Below are 22,325 nucleotides of genomic sequence, written 5' to 3'. Positions count from 1 at the left end.
AAAGGGGTGGAGCAGCAGGTCAAGAGTCAGCGAGAAACCTGGGTATGGGGTGGACAGAGGAGCTGGATGGCTTAGAATCATAGTATCATAGAGTTGGGACCCTAAGGGTCCTCTAGTCCAACCCAACCCAACCAACATTGCTAAGTTATCCCTAGCATGGCCATCCAACCACTGTTTTAAAATCTCCAGTGATGGAGAAGGCTTCATCAGATATGGGTTGGTGGTCTATGGTTCTGCTTTGAAGGTTGGTTTCTTCTGACTCTGTGTGTGATGTGCAGAGGTGGAGTGAGGGCTGCCAGGACTTTTCCCAACATCATGCCACCCTCTTTGGTTCCTGCACATATAATAATAATAATAATAATAATAATAATAATAATAATAATAACAACAACAACAACAACAACAACAACAACAACAACAACAACAACAACAACAACAACAACAACAATTGTTATTATTGTTATTATTTATACCCCGCTCATCCGGCTGGGTTTCCCCAGCCACTCTGGGCGGCTTCCAACAAAGTATTAAAATACAGTACTCTGTTAAACATTAAAAGCTTCCCTAAACAGGGCTGCCTTCAGATGCCTTCTAAAAGTCTGGTAGTTGTTGTTCTCTTTGACATCTGGTGGGAGGGCGTTCCACAGGGTGGGTGCCACTACTGAGAAGGCCCTCTGCCTGGTTCCCTGTAACTTGGTTTCTCGCAGTGAGGGAACCACCAGAAGGCCCTCGGCGCTGGACCTCAGTGTCCGGGCAGAACGATGGGGGTGCAGACGCCTGCTTTTATATTGGACCGAGGCAGTTTAGGGCTTTCAAGGTCAGCACCAACACTTTAAATTGTGCCTGGAAATGTACTGGGAGACAAGGTAGGTCTTTCAACTCCGGTGTTACGTGGTCTCGGCGGCCACTCCCAGTCACCAGTCTAGCTGCCGCATTCTGGATTAGTTGTAGTTTCCGGGTCACCTTCAAAGGTAGCCCCCCGTAGAGCGCATTGCAGGAGATAACCAGAGCATGCACCACTCTGGCAAGACAGTCTATGGGCAGGGAGGGTCTCATCCTGCGTACCAGATGGAGCTGGCAGACAGCTGCCCTGGACACAGAATGGACCTGCGCCTCCATGGACAGCTGTGAGTCCAAAATGACTCCCAGGCTGTGCACCTGGTGCTTCAGGGGCACAGTTGTCCCATTCAGGACCAGGGAGTCCTCCACACCAGCCCGCCTCCTGTCCCCCCAAAACAGTAGCTCTGTCTTGTCAGGATTCAACCCCAATCTGTAACTGACTGACTGACTGAACCCAAAGGGTGCTCATCAATGGTTCCTCTTCATCCTGGAGAAGAGTGACTAGTGGGGTGCCACAGGGTTATGTCTTGGGCCCAGTCTTATTCAACATCTTTATCAACGACTTGGATGATGGACTCAGGGGCATCCTGATCAAATTTGCAGATGACACCAAACTGGGAGGGGTGGCTAACACCCCAGAGGACAGGATCACACTTCAAAATGACCTTGACAGATTAGAGAACTGGGCCAAAGCAAACAAGATGAATTTTAACAGGGAGAAATGTAAAGTATTGCACTTGGGCAAAAAAAATGAGAAGCACAAATACAAGATGGGCGACACCTGGCTTGAGAGCAGTACATGTGAAAAGGATCTAGGAGTCTTGGTTGACCACAAACTTGACATGAGCCAACAGTGTGACGCGGCAGCTAAAAAAGCCAATGCAATTCTGGGCTGCATCAATAGGAGTATAGCATCTAGATCAAGGGAAGTAATAGTGCCACTGTATTCTGCTCTGGTCAGACCTCACCTGGAGTACTGTGTCCAGTTCTGGGCACCACAGTTCAAGAAGGACACTGACAAACTGGAACGTGTCCAGAGGAGGGCAACCAAAATGGTCAAAGGCCTGGAAATGATGCCTTATGAAGAACGGCTAAGGGAGCTGGAGAAGAGGAGGTTAAGGGGTGATATGATAGCCATGTTCAAATATATAAAAGGATGTCACATAGAGGAGGGAGAAAGGTTGTTTTCTGCTGCTCCAGAGAAGCGGACACGGAGCAATGGTTCCAAACTACAAGAAAAAAGATTCCACCTAAACATTAGGAAGAACTTCCTGACAGTAAGAGCTGTTCGACAGTGGAATTTGCTGCCAAGGAGTGTGGTGGAGTCTCCTTCTTTGGAGGTCTTTAAGCAGAGGCTTGACAACCATATGTCAGGAGTGCTCTGATGGTGTTTCCTGCTTGGCAGGGGGTTGGACTCGATGGCCCTTGTGGTCTCTTCCAACTCTATGATTCTATGATTCTGTTAGCCGCCATCCATCCTCCAACCGCCTCCAGACACTCACACAGGACCTTCATCTCCCTGCCTGCCTTGATTGATGCCCATTGAAAGCACAGGCTTCCATGGCACCTCCTGCCTCTATGGCAAATCCTGCAGTGATCAGAATGTAAGAAGAGGCTGTAGGATCAGGCCAATGGCTCACTTAGTCTAGCTTCCTCTTCTCACAGTGGCCAACCAGATGCCCCCCAAGGGAAACCCGCAAGGAGGACCCCGGTCACAAGAGCAACTCTCCCCTCCTGTATTTTCCAACAGCTGGGATTCAGAAGAACTGCTGCTTCCAGCTGTGGAAGCAGATCATAGTCATCCTGGCTAGTAGCCATTGATGGCTCTCTCCTCTATGAATCTAATCTTCTAAAGCCAACCAAGATGGTGGGCATCACTGCCTCCTGCAGGAAGGAGTTCCATAGTTCAGATATAACAACAACAACAACAACAACAAATTTTATTTATACCCTGCCCTCCCCGGCCAGAGCCAGGCTCAGGGTGGATAATACCAATAATATCACAGTAAAAACATATTGGGAGGGGGGGGGAACCAATTTAAAACAAAGGTTAATTTAAAATGCATTCTCATTTTAAAAGTAGCTGATAAATCAAGACCATAAGGGATGGGAAACAGAAGGGTCCGACTGAGTCCAAACCAAAGGCCAGGCGGAACAGCTCTGTCTTGCAGGCCCTGCGGAAAGGTGTCAAGTCCTGCAGGGCCCTGGTCTCTTGTCACAGAGCGTTCCACCAAGTCTGGGCCAGTACTGAAAAGGCCCTGGCTCTAGTTGAGACCAATCTAACCATCTTGAGGCTTGGGACCTCCAAAGTGTTGTCATTTGTGGACCTTGAGGTCCTCCACGGGGCATACCAGGAGAGGCGGTCCCGTAGGTACGTGGGTCCTAGGCTGCATGTGTTATGTGATGAAGTCCTTTCTTTTATCCATCCTGAATCTTCCAGCATTCAGCTTCAATGGATGTCCGTGAGTTTGAAACTCACCTCTAGCCTCCTTCCCCCCCAACAGGGAAAAGTGGAGGCTGAGCTTCACCTTCTGACGGCCGAGGAAGCCGAGAAAAGTCCGGCCGGGCTGGCTCGTAACGAGCCCGACCCATTGGAGAAACCCAAGTGAGTGGCGAGAGGGGAGGAAGAGGGATGGTGGGAACGGAGGTCCCCAAGCAGGATGGAAGCGTAACAGGGGAGGTCCGAAGGCTGCACAACCACACATGGAACAACAGTGGCCACTGGCCATCTTGGGTGGGACACACTACCAAGTTGATCTGCCTTTCCTGTTCTTTCCCTCCTTCGTTGACTCCGTTCATCTCTCCCTGTCTCTCTCTCCCCTGTGTCCTCGGTCTCTCTCCTCCTCCTCGCCCCACCTTGCCCTCCTGCCCCAGCCGCCCAGATACCAGCTTCATTTGGTTCCTGAACCCTCTCAAGTCCATCCGCTACTTTATCTGGCACACGTACCGCTGGCTTCTGCTGAAAATCCTCCTCCTCGTTCTCTTGCTCCTTATGGTCGGACTATTCTTGTACTCCATGCCTGTCTACATGGTCAAGAAGCTGCTCGGGGCCTGAAAGGGTCTGCCCCTCTTTCCTCAGGGTACCTTCATTTTTTCCACCCAACGCCCACCCCGGGGGCCGCTTCGGGAAACATGGGCAGGGTGGGGAGGGACGGATAAGAGACTTAGGAGGTAAAGGTAAAGGGACCCCTGACCATTCGGTCCAGTCTTGACCGACTCTGGGGTTGCAGCACTCATCTCGCTTTACTGGCCGAGGGAGCCGGCGTACAGCTTTCGGGTCATGTAGCCAGCATGACTAAGCCACTTCTGATGAACCAGAGCAGCGCACGGAAACGCCATTTACCTTCCCACCAGAGCGGTACCTATTTATCTACTTGCACTTTGACGTGCTTTCAAACTGCTAGGTTGGCAGGAGCAGGGACTGAACAACAGGAGCTCACCCTGTCGCGGGGATTCGAACCGCCGACCTTCTGATCGGCACGTCCTAGGCTCTGTGGTTTAACCCACAGCACCACCCGTGTCCCGGAAGTAGGAGAGTCCCCCTCAAAAAACCTTTAGAAGGTGGGAGAGGAGGGACAGGTGAGAAGACACCTGGTTTCCCAGGTTAGACTCCTTGCTCCTTAACCCCAGGTGTGTGAGGGGCTGACGTACTCGGAGACGCCCTACTCTGTCCAACATGACTGTGCTTGAACGTTGGCCTTGTGGCTGAGCTGCAGTTTCAGCAAAGTATCCTAGGAAATAATGAGCAGAGATGATCAGCCAGAGAGCAGCTGGTGTGCCGGAGGGCAGCCATCTCTGCCCACCCAAACCACTTGACCCACATGCTCCTTCCCAAGAACTGTATCCCAGAATCCCTGACGACCTCGCCTGGGTTGCCAGGCCTTGCAAGGGAGGGAGGGTTTGCTGGTGTTCCCGAGGCAGATGCAAACAGCTGGGGCCCCAATTGTTGACAGCTGTGTATGGTGACCCACCAGTGAGACAAGAGTTGTCAAGGGCCCGGTGGGTCCTTGCATTTGCTTCCTGAAACGTTGCTGCCGTCCAGCCCCTGCTTAAGTTGCTTGTGTCATTGGGCCAGCAATGCAAGTGGGAAGGTGGCCAAGTCTTGTGTGGTGGCAGGGTCTGAGGCGTGACCTGAGGAAGCCATCTCCCCACTGCCCCGAGGAAACTGTCGCCCTTGCTAAGCGTGTGTCAGGGACTGGCTGGGCAAAGAGGAGTGGTGGGAGGTGCTAGCTGGGAAATCCCCCAAGGGAATCCCCAGAGGTGGAAGGCTCAGAGCCAGGGGGTTGGTGGTGGGACACCGAGAACAGCTCAGAGGGGGGAGATTGGGAGGAGGGGCTGGATGCTGATGTGGCAACAGGGTTTAGTGAGCAGGGAGAGTCGGCGACAGGAGCAGTTCAGACTCTGAGGCTGAAGCAGAGGAGGGGGGTGGGGTCCAAGAGGCTGCTGGAGAATCTAGGGAGTCTCTCTCTATGGCTGCGACAAACTCCCCTCCTCCCTGAATGAGGAGAATAATGAGGGCAGGCCAGAGGACAGAGGTTTGAGACTGCTGGGGAAACATCTGGCAGAGGTGGAGCCTTAGAGAGGGTGGAAGGCAAGGACCTTCAGTCCTTGAAGCTGCTCCTTAGGGGAGCGTTGCTGAGTTGCCTGCCGTTTCCTTGAATAAAGAATGAGCTTCACTGTCGATGAAGCCCTGTGTCTTTTGTGCTGACGTGCGTCTGACTCCAGCCCTGGACATTTTCTGCCCCCCACCCTCTCTCTCCTCACAGTCGTCCGGATACATCCTTCATCTGGTTCCTGAACCCGCTCAAGTCCATACGGTACCTCATCTGCACCCGCTACAAGTGGCTCATCATCAAGATCGTCTTGGCCCTGCTGCTGATCATCATGGTGGCCCTTTTCCTCTACTCCATGCCCGGCTACATGGTCAAAAAGCTCCTCGGAGCATGAGGAGGAAGCCGCCTACACCCTGGGCCCCCCACTTTCTGAGCCTGCCGTTGTTGGTCATCGCCGGCTCTCGTTTGTGTTTCTTTTTTGTGACTTCCTTGTGTTTCCTCTCGGGAAATATTTGGGTGGGATGGGGGCAGCAGGAGCTCAGAATTTGCTCCGTGGTGTTGGGGAAGGGGGAGAAAGGAGTCTTCTTTAAACCCCCCAGACATGAGCGCTATATCCTCAGCAATTCTTCTCAGCCTCTCTAGCCTAAGGCTTTGGAGCTGGAGACCCTCGCAGTCTAAGGACTCCTCTCTCGCACCCGTCTTTCCTCAACTGGAGCATCCTCCCCGAATGAACCCATGAGGTGGAGCCACCCAGTCTCTGCTCTGTGTGGATTTGACATGTTCACCTGTCTCTCCCTCCTTTTCTATTGTTTTTACCTCTGCAGCAAAACTCCGCACGAGGCTCTGGGAATGCCAGAGCCTTCTCCTTGCGCTAGGTGTGACGTGATCCACTGAGATTCTGGCGCCCCTGGTTGGCGCCCGATGCTGTCCTTTTCTTTATTGAGGCTACCCCCTTGCCCACCACAGATGGGCACAGCTTCCTGCTGGTTCCCAGCCCGGTAGGGAGAATTGAGGCATTCGCTGTGCTGGAGCAATGCCTACCCACATTTTCTGAGGGTGAGCACAAATCAGGAGATTAGTCCATTAGCTGCAGGTGCCGAGAGAATATGGGGGTATCTCCCCCAGGTGGGAGCAAGTGTAGCAGCCGACAGCAATGGTACATGTGTATCTGCTCAGAAGCAAGTCCCACTGAGCTCTCTGGGGTTTGCTCGCCGATCAGTGGGCTGAGGATTGCAACATATAAAAGACTGCGCTGCAAATCCACCAATCCCCAAGCCGTGAGTTCCCAATTTAGGCAGTCCGCTTTGCCGGCCCCCTCTGCAGTTTGAGGATAACAATACTGACCCCTCGTACCGGGCTCTCATGCAGATTTCACCAAGATAAGCTCGAAAAGTACTAGATAAATATGACCGTTATTCATTGGATGATAAGCGCAGACAGCTCTCGCTCGGTCCTGGGCTCTTCAAGAATATCCCGTAAGCTTGACAGGGATGGTGCTTGGACACACACAGACACGTGTGTGAGCACAGAGCAATAACATGTGGAGATGGGAGACTCCAGTCTCCAGATTTTCTAGTCCCTCAGCCCTTTGATGGGCTGGCTATGATCTTCAGCCAAGATCCCTAGCCACTTGAACCTTGGTTGGGGCAGGGAGAAGGAAACAGGCTCGACAAACGTTTCTGATGAACGTTTCAGATCAAGACACCCCAATCCCTAGTAACTGAAATATTCATGCCTCCTCTTTCCTTGGTCAGTGGAGGGTTCCAGTAAGCGGTTTTTATTCTCACATAAGGGATACGCAGCACATTCTTCAGGGTTGAGATGGCATACGGAGAAGGTGCATTCTTTTGAAACAAGGGATTGCTGTTGAAACCCTTCAAGTAGGGCGATGAGGCTTACGGATGCAGCTTGCTTCCCAAGAGGAATCCGCTGATTGAGACAGACAAAGCTAGGAAGACCAAAGGGGTGGGTGGACCGGGTGACACGTGGCCGGTACAGCATTGCCGTCGCCCAGCATGTTTGGGCACCTCCATGAGACCCATAGGTTTTTGAAGGGCTTACCAGACCCCTGTCCTGGCCCGGTCTCTAATCCATCTTCTGCAAAGTCTGCAGGGGGCGCAGACTTAAAAAGCACAGCAGTCACGCAAAGTGTTGGGCCCAGCGGCTTGACGCAACACTCCGCTATATCGAGGCATCGCCTCTCTTGCAGGATCCTATCGGTCCCTCTTCCACGTCACTCTTAGGCTGCCCTTCCTGCTCCTCTCTCTCTCCGCACTCGAGAGGCAAGCTGGGAGGGTGGTCTGAAGATCGTCTAAGCACATCACTGACTCCAAATCCCACATCACCAAAAAGCAGCCGCCGGGCAGCCGTGGGCAATTTTTGGGCAAGCCATCAACCCTTAGCACCTACTAGGTACAGATAACGGCTAACGTGTGGGCAAGGCTAGCACACCAGGCTGTCACAAGGGAACCGTAGCAGCCATGGGGCTCGTGCAGTGGCGTGGAGAGAGAGAGACACAGGGGACCAATGTGTTGGGAAGGGGGTCAGATGGAGATGGCAGGTGGACCAGCTCTAGCACAACTTGTCTCTAGAGTGGCCTTTGCCAGCCTAGTGCTGGGCAGGACTGATGGGAGTTGTAGTTCAGAGCATCCGGAGGGTGCTGGGTCAGTGAAGGCAGCCCTAAAGAAACCAGCACAGGGAATTGCTGCCTTTCTGCCCCTCTCTCCCTCCTGCAGCTCTGGCACACCTGGTGGCTTGTGTGTTTCATCCTGTCTTTCTCGTCCTGATTTCCTGAGGTGTGTGTAAAGGATTGATCCTGTTTCTCTACTGTTGCGGGGAGGGTTCTTTTGCGGGTGGGTGTTCTCTGTGCACTGTTAATACGGGGTCTTTGGGATTTGCTGTACGGATCAGGAGATAAATCTGTAAGTTCTTTAATAAAAACAGATCACCAGAAAGGAACAGAGTCTGGATTGCTTTTTGTGGAGTGACGAAGGAAGGAAGGAAAATGTTGGGTTTCTGTTATGCCACTATGCAGTTTTTGGAATCACAAGACTCTGTTTACATTCCAGACTGTTGGAATTCTCATGGGAGACGAGAGACGGATGTTGATGTTACTGGTTTCCTGTTTCTTTGTCCAGTTGTTCACTGACTCTCACAGAGAGCAGATGCATATTCTTTTCTGTCCTGGGTAGTTAGAAATAAACGTAGCGATGTAGCACATATTTTTCTCTCCTCTGCGTAATGGGGGAAAGTGCCTGAAGCCTCATCAAAGGCTTAGGTCCTTAATCACCACCGGAGGAGGGGAGCCTGATGGATTCCGAAGAACGCAGAGGAGGAGACCTATTTCAGCTCGGTCAAACGGAACCTCCCTCATGTTTGGTTATGGGCGCCAGACCGGAATGCAGCTTATCTTCTGTGCGTGTCAAGAAGATTGATGAGAGCTGCTGGTAAACGGCCTCAGTCTGCATTAAAGACAGCTCGGTCGAACAGAGCCTCCGACAGAAAATACCTACAAACTAGTGGCTTATATAAACCTAGCCAGTGAGTGCCTGGTGTTTCAGAGAACTACGGAATGGAGCTACTGGAGAAACAAGAGGTCTAGATCTGGGTTCCCCTTTCCCTTCATGAAGCCTAGTTCCCTGGGTCCTGAGACCTCAGCCCACCCGCTGCCCACCTGGCAGCAGCTGGTGATTTCACCACACTGAGCATCCTAGGAACAGAAAACTTTTAAGAGAATTGTCAGGTTAAGACTCTTGCAGATCTGCTCATGCACCCAGGAAGTATGGGGATTTTTAATGCCTCAACATTCACCTACCACTTGGCCTCTGTGCACCCTGCCCCCTGCCCCTCCGTCTTCATTGCTGGGCCTCTCTTGCAGTTTACCACAATCTTCATGATCTGGTCCCATTTATACCCTCGAGAGCGCCTGGTTTGGGTGGCATTTTCCCACAAGCAACCCTCTGGGCAGAACAAGGAACCTCCAATTACAGTGGTACCTCAGGTTAAGAACTTAATTTGTTCTGGAGGTCCGTTCTTAACCTGAAACTATTCTTAACCTGAAGCACCACTTTAGCTAATGGGGCCTCCTGCTGCCGTCGCGCCGCCGGAGCACGATTTCTGTTCTCATCCGGAAGCAAAGTTCTTAACCTGAGGTACTATTTCTGGGTTAGCGGAGACTGTAACTTGAAGCGTCTGTAACCCGAGGTACCACTGTACTTGGCCTCACAGGTGCCCTCTCTGCCCCTGCTTATTTTGTCTGTACTGCTTCCAGAGTCCTACAAGCCCCATTCATCAAATTATTTTGGCTCTTGGTTCCAACCTCCTCTTGCCACAAGAGGAACTGGAGTTCCGCCTTTAAGCACACTGAACAGTTTAAAAACAGAAATGGATCCCACCCTGTTCTCCTCAAGCAACAGCAGCAAATATAAGACGGGAGAAACAGAACAGCCACAACAATTAGCCATTTATTTGCCTCCTCTCCCTAATAACACTTAGAAACCTCTGCGTTCTCTTCTCCCGAGGGGTAACAAACCTGAGAGTTAACATTTTGGGAGGGTCAGTGGTGAGTTTTGGTGGTGGGGATTTTTCAGGACACTCAACACATGTCAAAAGTGTTTGCAAGCCTTCCCTGGGATGCCCCAGTTGCTGGGGAACAGCTGTGTGGCTTGTACTTCGCCAGGGACTACTCACCAAGGTGTGACCCAAACCAGCGCTCAAGGGCAGCTGAGGGAACGACAGGTCAAGCCTGCTTTCCCCAGCTGGCACTCCTTTGAGGAGTTCAGCAAGGCTCCCTGGGATGCCTCTGAAGATGATGCCGGGGGAGCAACCGTGCCAGGACATCAGGTGTTCATCTGCAGGTGCAGCAAGTGGGTCGGAGGGATCAGCAGCTCGGCATTCACCTGCAGAAAGGGAAGCAAAGACCATCCATAACACCCACTCCTGCCCAGCTCAACCCTTCTCAGAGTGGGTGATGCTTAAAAGTTAAAATTCCTGCATTGCAGGGTGGTGGAATAGATGACCCTTGAGGTCCTTTCCATCTCGACAATTCTATGATTCTCTCTTTTTTAAAATATATTTTTTATTCGATTTACAGGTAGGTAGCTGTGTGGGTCTGCCGTAGCAAAAAAATAAATAAATAAAATTCTTCCAGTAGTACCTTAGAGACCAACTAAGTTTGTTCTTGGTATGAGCTTTCATGTGCATGCACACATCTTCAGATACACACCCCAGGCGGAGAAGGAACCTTGTGGAACTGAGTTCCACCCACAGCAGCAGCAGCGCCTCTCCTGCCAGAGCGGACCCTTCGCCCCGAAAATGCCCTCCTCCCCTCGGTCCCGCAGCCCATTGCTCACCGGGGACTGGAGATACTGCCGTAGCAGCATCCTGAGCTCTGCGTTCTGCTGGCGCAGCCCGTCCGTCTCAGAGATCAGCTTTGCCCTCTGGTCCAGGATATGGCTGCACAGGTGGGGGAGGGAGAGGGGAAACTGTTACCACGAAAGCCAGGCAAGGAAGAGGCATGTTCTCACCACCAGGGGTCACCCGAGGCGCAGGCTAGACGGGTGAGGAGCACTCCTGGCAGCAGGGAAAGGGCCTCCGCAGGGCAGGGCACCAGGCTCAAATGTGCTCCACCTTCTCCTTCTCTTCAATGGCCCCCACCTCAACGACCCCCTTCCCTGGGGAGACGTGCAGGGACTTAATAGGACCTACCCACCCCCAGCCCTGCCTTACTGGTATTTGTGCAAGCCAGAGACCAGGGCATCCCACAGCTTCAGATTCCCGTCTGGGATGGCGTGGGCGAGAGCGTCCCAATACTCTGAGTCCTTAGAGTCGTCCCGTTCTTCGCGCGCTTTCTTCACCAGGGGGTATTTGTCCCTGGAGGTGGGAAGGAAGGAGAGTCAATGGCTGGGAAGCCGGAGCTGGAACCAGACATGCTCCTTCCAGCCACTCACAACACTTGTGGTCCACTCAAATACCACCCTACTTTTAAAATGTGGATTTCGGTGTGTGTGTTACTGGGCTGTTATTTTTATTATATATTTTGTGGTTATATATTTTCATTCTGTTCTGTGAGCCAGGCAGTATATAAATTCTAATTCTAATAATAATAATAATAATTTGTGCCACCCCCTCCATCTAAAGCAACCACCCACAGGAGGAAAAAGGCTGAGTCCCATGAATAGGCTATTGGTGTTTCGCAACTTTGACCTGTTGCAGGACCTTAGCCACACCTTAGCAGAGCATACGCAGAGCTCCAGAAAGCAATCAGTTGCAGGTAGGATGGATGAAGCAGGAACAAAATGCTGCTAGTAGTAACTTGGTTACTTAGAGGTGTTTATTATTTACAGCAGACTCTACAAGTTACTAGGGATGTGGGTGGCGCTGTGGGTTAAACCACAGAGCCTAGGACTTGCCGATCAGAAGGTCAGTGGTTTGAATACCCATGATGGGGTGAGCTCCTGTTGCTCGGCCCCAGCTCCTGCCAACCTAGCAGTTCAAAAGCACGTCAAAGTGCAAGTAGATAAATAGGTACCGCTCCAGCGGGAAGGTAAACAGCATTTCCGTGCGCTGCTCTGGTTCGCCAGAAGCGGCTTAGTCCTGCTGGCCACATGACCCGGAAGCTGTACGCCGGCTCCCTTGGCCAATAAAGCAAGATGAGCACCGCAACCCCAGAGTCGGCCATGACTGGACCTAATGGTCAGGGGTCCCTTTACCTACAAGTTACTATATACAAGAACAGATACGGATCTTAACTGGCTCTCTCTTAACAAACTCCAAACAACTCTCAGAACACCACACTGACCAACAAACTATCCAGTAAGTAACACTGGAAGACACAAGATCTACCCACCCTGGAAGAATGGCAGATACAAGTAATAGACTATATGGAATTGGCAGAAATGACCGGCAGAATCCGAGATCAAGGAGAAGAGTTGGTGGAAGAAGATTGGAAGAAGTTCAAAGTTTATCTACAAAATCATTGTAAAATCTATGAGTGCTAAGGGCAGTGTAAATGAAATGATGGGGTTCTAGTGATTAAGATAAGGAAGAGTATAAAGGGAAAGATAAAGGATGAAAACGAATATGAATGGGCTTGCTGAAAAAAACTTTTAAAGTGGAATACAAGAAGGGAAGGCGGGAGGAAGCAAGGAAAATAAGGTTTTGAAGACTACTAAAATGAACCAGAGTTTTCTTTTTAATTTTTTTTATTATTATGTTGAATCTTTTTTATGTTTTCTTCTTCTTTCCTCTTATGATTTTTGATATTGTTTGTATTTCTGATGTTTGTTGTTTCGGAGTTTGTTACCTTTTGTAAAACTTAATAAATATCATTTAAAAACAACAACAACAACAACAAACTATCCAGTAAGTAAAGTCATAAGCCATCATGCCTGTGTAAGATCTCAACCAATGTTAGAGCGTTTATCCAAGATCTCATATGTCTAGGCAGAAGAACTCCTCTCTGCTCAGTCGTCTTGGCTTTCGGCCAACGCTTAATTGCTTTGTGTGAAGCTGCACAGAATGGCACATAGTCAAAAATCCCAACATGGGTAGACGTTAGATTGTTTTTGTATGCCACAACTGCAGCAAGAATTTTGTTAGGCAAAAATTGGAAATCACAAGAAATACCAACAGTGGAGGTATGGCAGATGAAGATGATGGACTTTTTGGAGCTGGCTGACCTGTCCGGAAGAGTCCGCGACCAGAAAGAGGAGGAGCATCAAGAAGAATGGAAGAAATCCAAGGATTATTTAGCTAGATATTCTAAGATAATATAATTAGAGTTACTTGTAACTACTGAACTGGCCTAGGAGTAAAATATGTTGAATTGTATAACATTATGGATTGAAATTAAGAAAAGAAAGAAAGATGTTAATTGAATAAGTTAATTTTATTGGAAAGTGGAATTGGAAAACTGCTACAATGAGTTCTATGGAAACTCAGCTAGGGGGGATTCGAGGAAGTCATTTAACAGTGACAATTAAATTGGGATTTTAACAGGATATATGTTTGTTCGTTTGTTTTTCTTATATTGTATTGTTTTTCTTTTATGTTTGTTATAAATTTGGAATATAAATTTTAAAAAAATGGAAAAAAAAGAAAAATCCCAATATGGGCTGCCATTCCCCTTGCCTGTGGGCTGATCAGGAGCTCAGGTCATGCCTTGCTTGGCTTGGGAAGGAAGTATGGCCAGGGACCAGGGAGAAGAGATGGTGGTAGAAGATTGGGAAAGTCTAAAGTTTGTACATAGAAATACTGTAAAATTAATGAGTGTTTGAAAATTGTTGGAATGAAACTTTATGGCTTTAGCAGAAATGCTATAAGGAGTTAAGTATAAATAAGTATTTTAGTATTAATGGAAAATAAGGTTAAAAATATGTTAAGGCATTCATAATGATAAAAATAGAGAAAGGTGGAAAGGATTTGCTGAAACAAGTAACAGAAGTGGAATACAAAAAGGGAGGTGAGAGGAAGTCGATGAAATAAGGGAATGAAAGATAGACTAATGAAATGGTATGCTATATATTTTTTAAATTGTTGTTGTTTTGTTTTGTTTAATTTAGTGTTAAGGTTGTGTTTTGTATTGTTTATTGTATTGTTTTTTCTTTTGTTCTTTTTTTCTTTTCTGTCGTAAGTTTGAAAAGTAATAAAGATTATTAAAAAATAAATAAATAAGGAAGTATGGCCAGGGAGGGGGCCAATAAGCCCGTTGCGAGAGGTGAACGCCATTTGAGCAATAACTGCATGGTCAAAAATAAAGAAATAACAAGAAGCTGCAGGTCCCCGGTGTCCATCGTCCCCTCCTGATCTGGACTGGGATTAGGGTGTGGGAGAGAGGGAGTTCTTCCAGGGTTTGGGGCAGGTTTTTCTTTTGCATGCAAACTCAGCGCTCCATCGCTGAATCGCAGCACTTCCCTCAACCCAGAAACTCGTGTGGAGGGAAGCCATCGCACAGAATCGTAGAGCTAGAAGCAATCACAAGGGTGATCTGGTCCAACCCCCTGCGATGCAAGAATCTTTTCCCCAACACTGGACTCGAACCCGCAACCCTGAGCTTAAAAGTCTCGTGCTCCACGGACTGAGCTGCCCTCTGTCCATCTCTTCCTGGCTGCCACTGTTTCCTGTTGAATCCTGACAAGACAGAAGTACTGTTTTTGGGGGACAGAAGGCAGGCAGGTGTGGAGGACTCCCTGGTCCTGAATGGGGTAACTGTGTCCCTGAAGGACCAGGTGCGCAGCCTGGGAGTCATTTTGGACTCACAGCTGTCCATGGAGGTGCATGTCCATTCTGTGTCCAGGACAGCTGTTTATCAGCTACATCTGGTATGCAGGATGAGACGCTATCTGCCCGCAGACTGTCTCGCCAGAGTGGTGCATGCTCTGGTTATCACCCGCTAGGACTACTGCAATGCGCTCTATGTGGGGCTACCTTTGAAGGTGACCCAGAAACTGCAACTAATCCAAAATGCAGCAGCTAGACTGGGGACTGGGAGCGGCCGCCAAGACCATATAACACCGGCAGGGACGCGGACTTATAAAAAATATTGGGGGGGCCCGGGAAAGCTCATGAATAATAAATAAGCTCATGAATATGCAAATAAAGTGGCGCCGCCTCCTCGTGAGCGAATAGGGGAGAGCGTGCTGCGCCTATTAATCAGCTCCAAAGGAAATTGGGTGGAGCTTTTGCTCGGGAGGGAGGGCAGGAGGCATGCAGCCCGCCCCTCCCTGTGCATTTTGGGCTGGGGGAGGGGCGGCGATGGCGCTCTGCTGGAGGGGCGCCGGAGATTATTGGGGGGGGCGGAGCCCCCCCAAACGAATTTTTGAGGGGGCTCGGGCCCCCTCAAGCCCCATGGAGTTGGCGCCTATGAACACCAGTCCTAAGAGATCTGCATTGGCTCCCAGTATGTTTCCGAGCAGAATTCAAAGTGTTGGTGCTGACCTTTAAAGCCCTAAACGGCCTCGGTCCAGTATACCTGAAGCAGCATCTCCACCTCCTTCGTTCTGCTCGGACCCTGAGGTCCAGCGCCGAGGGCCTTCTGGCAGTTCCCTCACTGCGAGAAGCTAAGTTACAGGGAACCAGGCAGAGGGCCTTCTCGGTGGTGGCGCCCGCCATGTGGAACGCCCTCCCAGCAGATGTCAAAGAGAAAAATAACTACCAAACTTTTAGAAGACATCTGAAGGCAGCCCTGTTTAGGGAAGCTTTTAATGTTTAATAGGTTATTGTATTTTAATATTCCGTTGGAAGCCTCCCAGAGTGGCTGGGGAAACCCAGCCAGATGGGCGGGGTATAAATAAATTATTATTATTATTATTATTATTATTATTATTATTATTATTATTATTATTATTTCTTAGAGCAGCCCCACACATCCTTCCTCCCCACAGCATCCCAAACCAGCCCTATCCTCTTCCTCCTCTTCCGCACAGACCCACCTTGGCTCCTGGAATTCCTGGACGAAAGCCTTAAGGGCTTTAAGGATGTCGTTGGGGTGCATGTACAAAGCAGAGAGAATCGAAGACGTGCTTGGGGGGGCTTTGTCCTCGTCTGGCGGGGCCAAAGAGCCCTCCCTCTCCCTCTCGCCCTCCTCCTCCGCCTCGACCTCTGAAGGCTCTTCTTTGGGGCCTAGCTCCGCGAGGAACTCTTCCAACTCCTACGAGGCAAGGGGACACAGAAGGAGACGGTTTATCCAGGTCCCCCTGGGATTCTGACGCAGCCCAGTGGAGCTGAGACTTATGGGGGGAAAGCAGCACAAAATGCCACTTAGTGAAGAAGTGAAAGAGAGAAATTTAAGAGACGTATTCTTGCAGCGGCTCAAATACTTGTGGCCAAGGGATGGAAAGATCAGGAGGCTCCAAAAATACAGTGGTGCCTCGCAAGACGAAAAGAATCCGTTCCGCGATTCTCTTCGTCTAGCAGTTTTTTCCTCTTGCGAAGCAAGCCCATTGACGGCTTAGTGGATTAGCGCTATTAGCGGCTTAGCGGCTTAGCGGATAAGTGGCTTCGCGGCTTAGAAAAAGGGGGGGGGGAAGGAAAAAAAAAACCGCAGGAACTCGCAAGACATTTTCGTCTTGCGAAGCAAGCCCATAGGAAATTCGTTTTGCGAAGCACCTCCAAAACGGAAAACTCTTTCGTCTAGTGAGTTTTCCGTCTTGCGAGGCATTCGTGTTGCGGGGCACCACTGTAACAGATTGGCAAATCAAATTACAGGAATTGGTGGAGATGGCTCAATTGACTAGCAAACTCAGAGGTAACTCAAAGCAAAAATTTGCAGGAAAGTGGGATGGTTATAGAAGTTATGTCCAAAAATACAATAATAATTTTGACTCTGTGCTAGCATTCGAGTGACAAAGGAAGTAAAAGGAGGTGGATAACAATTAAGGATTTATTATGTTTTATTATGTCTGAGCTAGCCCCATCGCCACGTTCCAGCCCCACCCCGCGGTGCCTTACCGGATTAGCAGCCACCTGCTGAGCCTTGAAGCCCCTGAAGAACTGCACCAGGTGATACACGTCGTCTTCGCTGACGATGGACAGAGCCTGCGGAGAGGAAGGGAAAGCTCAGCAGGAGCCCGGTTAGCTACCAATGCCAGTACAGTGGTGCCTCGCAAGACGAAAAGAATCCGTTCCGCGAGTCTCTTCGTCTAGCGGTTTTTTCGTCTTGCAAAGCAAGCCCATTAGCGGCTTAGCGGATTAGCGCTATTAGCGGCTTAGCGGGTCAGCTGATAAGCGGCTTAGCGGCTTAGCGGATTAGCTGATAAGCGGCTTAGCGGATCAGCTGATAAGCGGCTTAGGGGATCAGCTGTTAAGCGGCTTAGCAGATCAGCTGATAAGCGGCTTAGGGGATCAGCTGATAAGCGGCTTAGGGGATCAGCTGATAAGCGGCTTAGGGGATCAGCTGTTAAGCGGCTTAGGGGATCAGCTGATAAGCGGCTTAGGGGATCAGCTGTTAAGCGGCTTAGGGGATCAGCTGATAAGCGGCTTAGGGGATCAGCTGATAAGTGGCTTAGGGGATCAGCTGATAAGCGGCTTAGGGGATCAGCTGATAAGCGGCTTAGGGGATCAGCTGATAAGCGGCTTAGGGGATCAGCTGATAAGCGGCTTAGGGGATCAGCTGATAAGCGGCTTAGGGGATCAGCTGATAAGCGGCTTAGGGGATCAGCTGTTAAGCGGCTTAGGGGATCAGGTGTTAAGCGGCTTAGGGGATCAGCTGTTAAGCGGCTTAGGGGATCAGCTGTTAAGCGGCTTAGGGGATCAGCTGTTAAGCGGCTTAGCGGCTTAGAAAAAGGGGGGGGAGGGAAAGAACCCCGCAAGGAACTCACAAGACATTTTCGTCTTGCGAAGCAAGCCCATAGGAAATTCGTTTTGCGAAGCGCCTCCAAAACGGAAAACTCTTTCGTCTAGCGGGTTTTCCGTCTTGCGAGGCGTTCGTCTTGCGGGGCACCACTGTATTAGCGTGTGATACTCCTCCCAGGTGAGCTTGTGGAAGAGCTCAGCCAGGCCCTTCCCCCGTGGGAAAAGTGGCTGCCTGTGTTTATTTGAACTTTTGGAAAAATCTAATTGTTTATTAATTTTTTTTCCCAAAAAGAGAAATGCAAAGATCGTTATCATTTTTTTTTTTATCCAAGCTAAAATGTCAATCTAGGCCAGCCTTTCTCAACCTGTGGGTCCCCAGATGTTGTTGGACTACAACTCCCATCATCCCTGAGCTCTGGCCTTGCTAGCTAGGGGTGATGGGAGTTGTAGTCCAACAACATCTGGGGACCCACAGGTTGAGAAAGGCTGATCTAGACCATGGGTAGGCAAACTAAGGTCCGGGGGCCGGATCTGGCCCAGTTGGCTTCTGGATCAGGCCTGCTGGCCGTCCGGGAATCGCCGAGTGGATCGGTGTGGATCTGGTCATTCAGGCTGCGGCGCCTCCTCCCTCCCTGCTTCTCCCCGCCCTGCCTAGAGCTGAGAAGAAGGCGACTGGGCTTTGTTGGTGCCAGCAGCAGCGTGAGCGCTCAAGCAGCCACCATTGTAAGCAGGCTCAATTCGGGTTTCGTTGCTCCCAGCTCCTCTCCAGAGCCCTTTGGCGTGCCGCTCATCGTCCCACTGCCGCCAGCCCCTGCCGCTTGCAAGACACAGGTAAGCAGCCACCGGGGCTCATCTGGTGCTGTGGAGAAGGGAGGGAAGAGTCGTGGGGGGTGGCTTACCTGAGTAGAATGTGTCCTTTTATTAAAAATGCATCTCTGGGTTATTTGTGGGGCCTGCCTGGTGCTCTCGTATAGAATGCTGTGTCCTTTTATTTAAAATACATCTCTGGGTTATTTGTGGGAATTCGTTTATTTCCCCCAAAAAATATAGTCTGGCCCCCCACAAGGTCTGAGGAACAGTGGACCGGCCCCCTGCTGAAAACGTTTGCCGACTCCTGATCTAGACCAGTTGTTTTCGGACTACAAATCCCAGCATCCCTAGCTAGCAGGACCTGTGATCAAGGATGATGGGAACTGTAGTCCAAAGACAGCTCGAGACCCAAGTTTGGGAAACACTGATCTCGATAAAAACACCAACCCAGATGAAAAGAAGAGGAGGGGTGAGGGGAGAAAGAAGTAGAGATATTGAGATAGAAAAAAGATTAAAAGAGAAGGGGGGAACTTACATTATTGTTGTCAGTTCTTCCCATTGCTAATTTTATTGTTTTATCTTTTTTTGTAAACAGCTTTGGAATTCTCTTTTGTAGTCAGGCGGTATGAAGAGGTTGTGAAACAAATAAACCAGGCACAGGCAAACTCAGCCCTCCAGATGTTTTGGGACTACAACTCCCATCATCCCTAGCTAACAGGATCAGTGGTCAGGGATGATAGGAGTTGTACTCCCAAAACATCTGGAGGGCGAGTTTGCCTATGCCTGAAATAAACAAACTTCGACAGAGGATTCCCCCCCCCCCAATAAATTGATGTGTGAAAATGTGGAACTTCAGATTGTAAAAGAGAGAGAGAGAAAGAAACTGGGAGGAACCCAAAACGGGCAGATGGGCCCATAACCTTACCGTGAAGATGGAGTCCAGCCTCATGAGGGTCCGGTCGTGCTTTTCCAAGGGCTGGAGGAGACCTCGCAGTTTGCTCTCGATCAGGAAGCCCTGGCAAAAGAAAGGGGGGCAAAGCATACCTCACAGCTCAGAGGCGAAGGCGTTCCTGAGTCCCTGGCAGGCAGGCCCAGACAGAGGGGGGGCCATATGGGCCACTTGCCCCAGGCCCCCGATTCCAAAGGGGGCCTCAGTCAGCATATTCACAACCGCAGGGGATGAACTGGGGCGAACGCAGAGGCGCAAAGGCAGTGGCCCTGGGGCCCTGGCTGGCAGCGCGAGAGAATAGCTTCCCGGTGTCCGGAGTGGGACCTGTGATCGGCTCCGCAGAGGAGCGCGGAATGGGCGCCGGGTGGGTGGAGGCGACCATGGCTCCAGCAGCCAGTGCGCCGCAAATGTGATCGCGGACCACGTTTTTCATGCTGTTAAAAGTTGGCGAGTTTTTGTTTGAAATCTCGTTTGCCAAAAATTAAAACCACCCGTACCTTAAAGTGTGCTGGCTTTCTTACCGCTATTTTTTTTAAGAAAAAAGGATGAAAAATTGATGAAGATGTGGCCATTTGTTTAAAATTTGGTTGACTAGGCCAGGAATATTACTTACACCCGAGGAGTACATATATATAGCTCAATGAGGATAAGATTTGGTGGAAACCATGTTTTTTTAAGAAATATTGGCTTATGAGCAATAGTGGCTTTCTCACAAGCATACATCTTTTTTAAGAGTAGAATAAGAAGATGGAGAAGTTTTAATTACTGGTATAATTAAATAGATTTTTAAATACATTATTGAACTACTGAAAATTGTAGAATACATTTTAAAATGAATAATGTATTTATTGTAAAATGTATTTAAAATTATAATACATTATAAAAAAAAAAATATGTTATATACTTACTTATTTATAAGACTTCAGGGTAAAAAAAAGTGGGGGGCACATTATCTACCTGGCCCAGGCCTCTGCCTGGCTCTGCAAGGCCCTGCTGGCAGGGCAGGGCAAGTCCAGCCACCATGGCACCCCACTTGACTGCCCCCCACCCCGCTTCAGCTCACCGACTCATCACACAGGAGCTCCAAGATGTGCTTGACCGTCTTGGTGGAGATGGACCAAAGCGCCTTGACCTCTGGCTCTGCGCCTTCAGGCCCCTGGCGGTCCTCGTCTGGGGTGCTTTCCTTCTCATCTCGGAAGCCGCCCTCCAACGTGAGAGACTTGCTGGCTGAAGGGAAGAGCGATGCCCGGAAGCGGGGATAAAGAGAGGCGCAAACCGAACGGCGAGCCAAGTTGATGGACTGGGGCCGAAATGGCAAAACTAACTGGGAAGCTCATAGAGTCATAGAATCATAGAATCATAGAGTTGGAAGAGACCACAAGGGCCATCGAGTCCAACCCCCTGCCAGGCAGGAAACACCATCAGAGCACTCCTGACATATGGTTGTCAAGCCTCTGCTTAAAGACCTCCAAAGAAGGAGACTCCACCACACTCCTGGGCAGCAAATTCCACTGTCGAACAGCTCTTACTGTCAGGAAGTTCTTCCTAATGTTTAGGTGGAATCTTCTTTCTTGTAGTTTGGAACCATTGCTCCGTGTCCGCTTCTCTGGAGCAGCAGAAAACAACCTTTCTCCCTCCTCTATGTGACATCCTTTTATATATTTGAACATGGCTATCATATCACCCCTTAACCTCCTCTTCTCCAGGCTAAACATGCCCAGCTCCCTTAGCCGTTCCTCATAAGGCATCGTTTCCAGGCCTTTGACCATTTTGGTTGCCCTCCTCTGGACACGTTCCAGTTTGTCAGTGTCCTTCTTGAACTGTGGTGCCCAGAACTGGACACAGTACTCCAGGTGAGGTCTGACCAGAGCAGAATACAGGGGCACTATTACTTCCCTTGATCTAGATGCTATACTCCTATTGATGCAGCCCAGAATAGCATTGGCTTTTTTAGCTGCCGCGTCACACTGTTGGCTCATGTCAGAAATCAAGAAGACAAGGACTTTAGCAAGGAATGGGGGAAATTTATAATTTACTCACGAGACCACTGTAAGCAGGTTAAAACATTAGCAGGATTTTAACCACACTTGTAAAGTAATGGAAAGTATGGACAGTTTAGAAGGATAAAAAAATTGATATGCAGTTGTAAATAATATCATTAGGACCTATGGAAGGGATGGCGGGAAGCCAGGAGATTCAGAGTGATCTCGATATTTCGATTCGGAATTTTTTGTTGTTGTATATATTTATACTTTCTAAAATCAAATCATAAAAAATAAAGAGAGGCGCAAACCCAGCCACCCAGGAGAGTTACTGATTCCCCTCCGCACACTGATTTCAGCAACAAAGAGGTGCGTTCCTTAATGATTTAAGCAACAAAGAGGTACAGCTAAGCCCCACAGGAACCTGTCTGGAAAGAGGTGAGGCACTATCTCAGCCTTAATTACTTTACCCTAATTATTATATTTTCTTAATTGCTTTACTGTAATTACTGAACGGTTTACCCCGGGAGATTGTGGACTCTCCTTCCTTGGAAGTTTTGAAGCAGACATTGGATGGTGATCTGTAATTGATGCTTTAGTTGAAATTCCTGCATTGCAGGGGGTTGGACTGGATGACCTTTGGGGGTACCCTTCTATGTTTCTACAATTCTACTTTATGAAGACATATGGGTAGCACCTGACAAACTCAAGGCAGGAAACTGGGATGAGCAGAGGATGGTTTCTAGTGATGGCTTCGTCACATGGAGGGGCTTAAGCGCTCTTGCAGAACTCCATGCCCCTCCCACTGCTTACCAGTAAAATGAACTGTGCAAAACCGGGCACATCTATAGATTCTGGCACCATTTTCATAACCTGAGTATCAATTAATTTGGTTTTCCA

General features: G+C 49.5%; 2 protein-coding genes across 5 annotated transcripts in view; one reads left to right on the top strand and one right to left on the bottom strand.

Moving 5' to 3' along the window:
- Nucleotides 1–7,076, top strand: part of OTOF (otoferlin) — a 203,173-nt gene extending 196,097 nt beyond the window's left edge. For 2 of the 4 annotated variants that reach the window (XM_081854518.1, XM_081854519.1), the window contains 3 exons: nt 3,345–3,445; nt 3,715–3,920; nt 5,607–5,714. In XM_081854518.1, coding sequence (XP_081710644.1) covers nt 3,345–3,445; nt 3,715–3,895 — 282 coding nt within the window. In that variant the 3' untranslated portion in view covers nt 3,896–3,920; nt 5,607–5,714. Of the gene's footprint in view, nt 1–3,344; nt 3,446–3,714; nt 3,921–5,606 lie in introns of all 4 variants that reach the window. The other 2 variants (XM_081854517.1, XM_081854516.1) reach the window with 1 other exon arrangement.
- Nucleotides 7,077–9,971: 2,895 nt separating this feature from the next.
- The window catches only part of DRC1 (dynein regulatory complex subunit 1), a gene marked incomplete at its 5' end in the record, with an annotated part of 33,989 nt that continues 21,635 nt past the window's right edge, over nt 9,972–22,325 (bottom strand). The window contains 7 exons of the mRNA XM_081855982.1: nt 9,972–10,291; nt 10,745–10,847; nt 11,121–11,264; nt 15,824–16,041; nt 16,842–16,928; nt 19,420–19,509; nt 20,507–20,670. Of these exons, the coding sequence (XP_081712108.1) occupies nt 10,232–10,291; nt 10,745–10,847; nt 11,121–11,264; nt 15,824–16,041; nt 16,842–16,928; nt 19,420–19,509; nt 20,507–20,670 (866 nt within the window). The 3' untranslated portion in view covers nt 9,972–10,231. The remainder of the gene's footprint in view (nt 10,292–10,744; nt 10,848–11,120; nt 11,265–15,823; nt 16,042–16,841; nt 16,929–19,419; nt 19,510–20,506; nt 20,671–22,325) is intronic.

The sequence above is a fragment of the Podarcis erhardii genome (genome assembly GCF_964252035.2).
Source record: "Podarcis erhardii genome assembly, chromosome: 3".
Taxonomy (NCBI): Eukaryota; Metazoa; Chordata; class Lepidosauria; order Squamata; family Lacertidae; genus Podarcis; species Podarcis erhardii.
The sequence above is the reverse complement of the archived record's forward strand: the minus strand, read 5'-3'. Positions and strand labels throughout refer to the sequence as shown.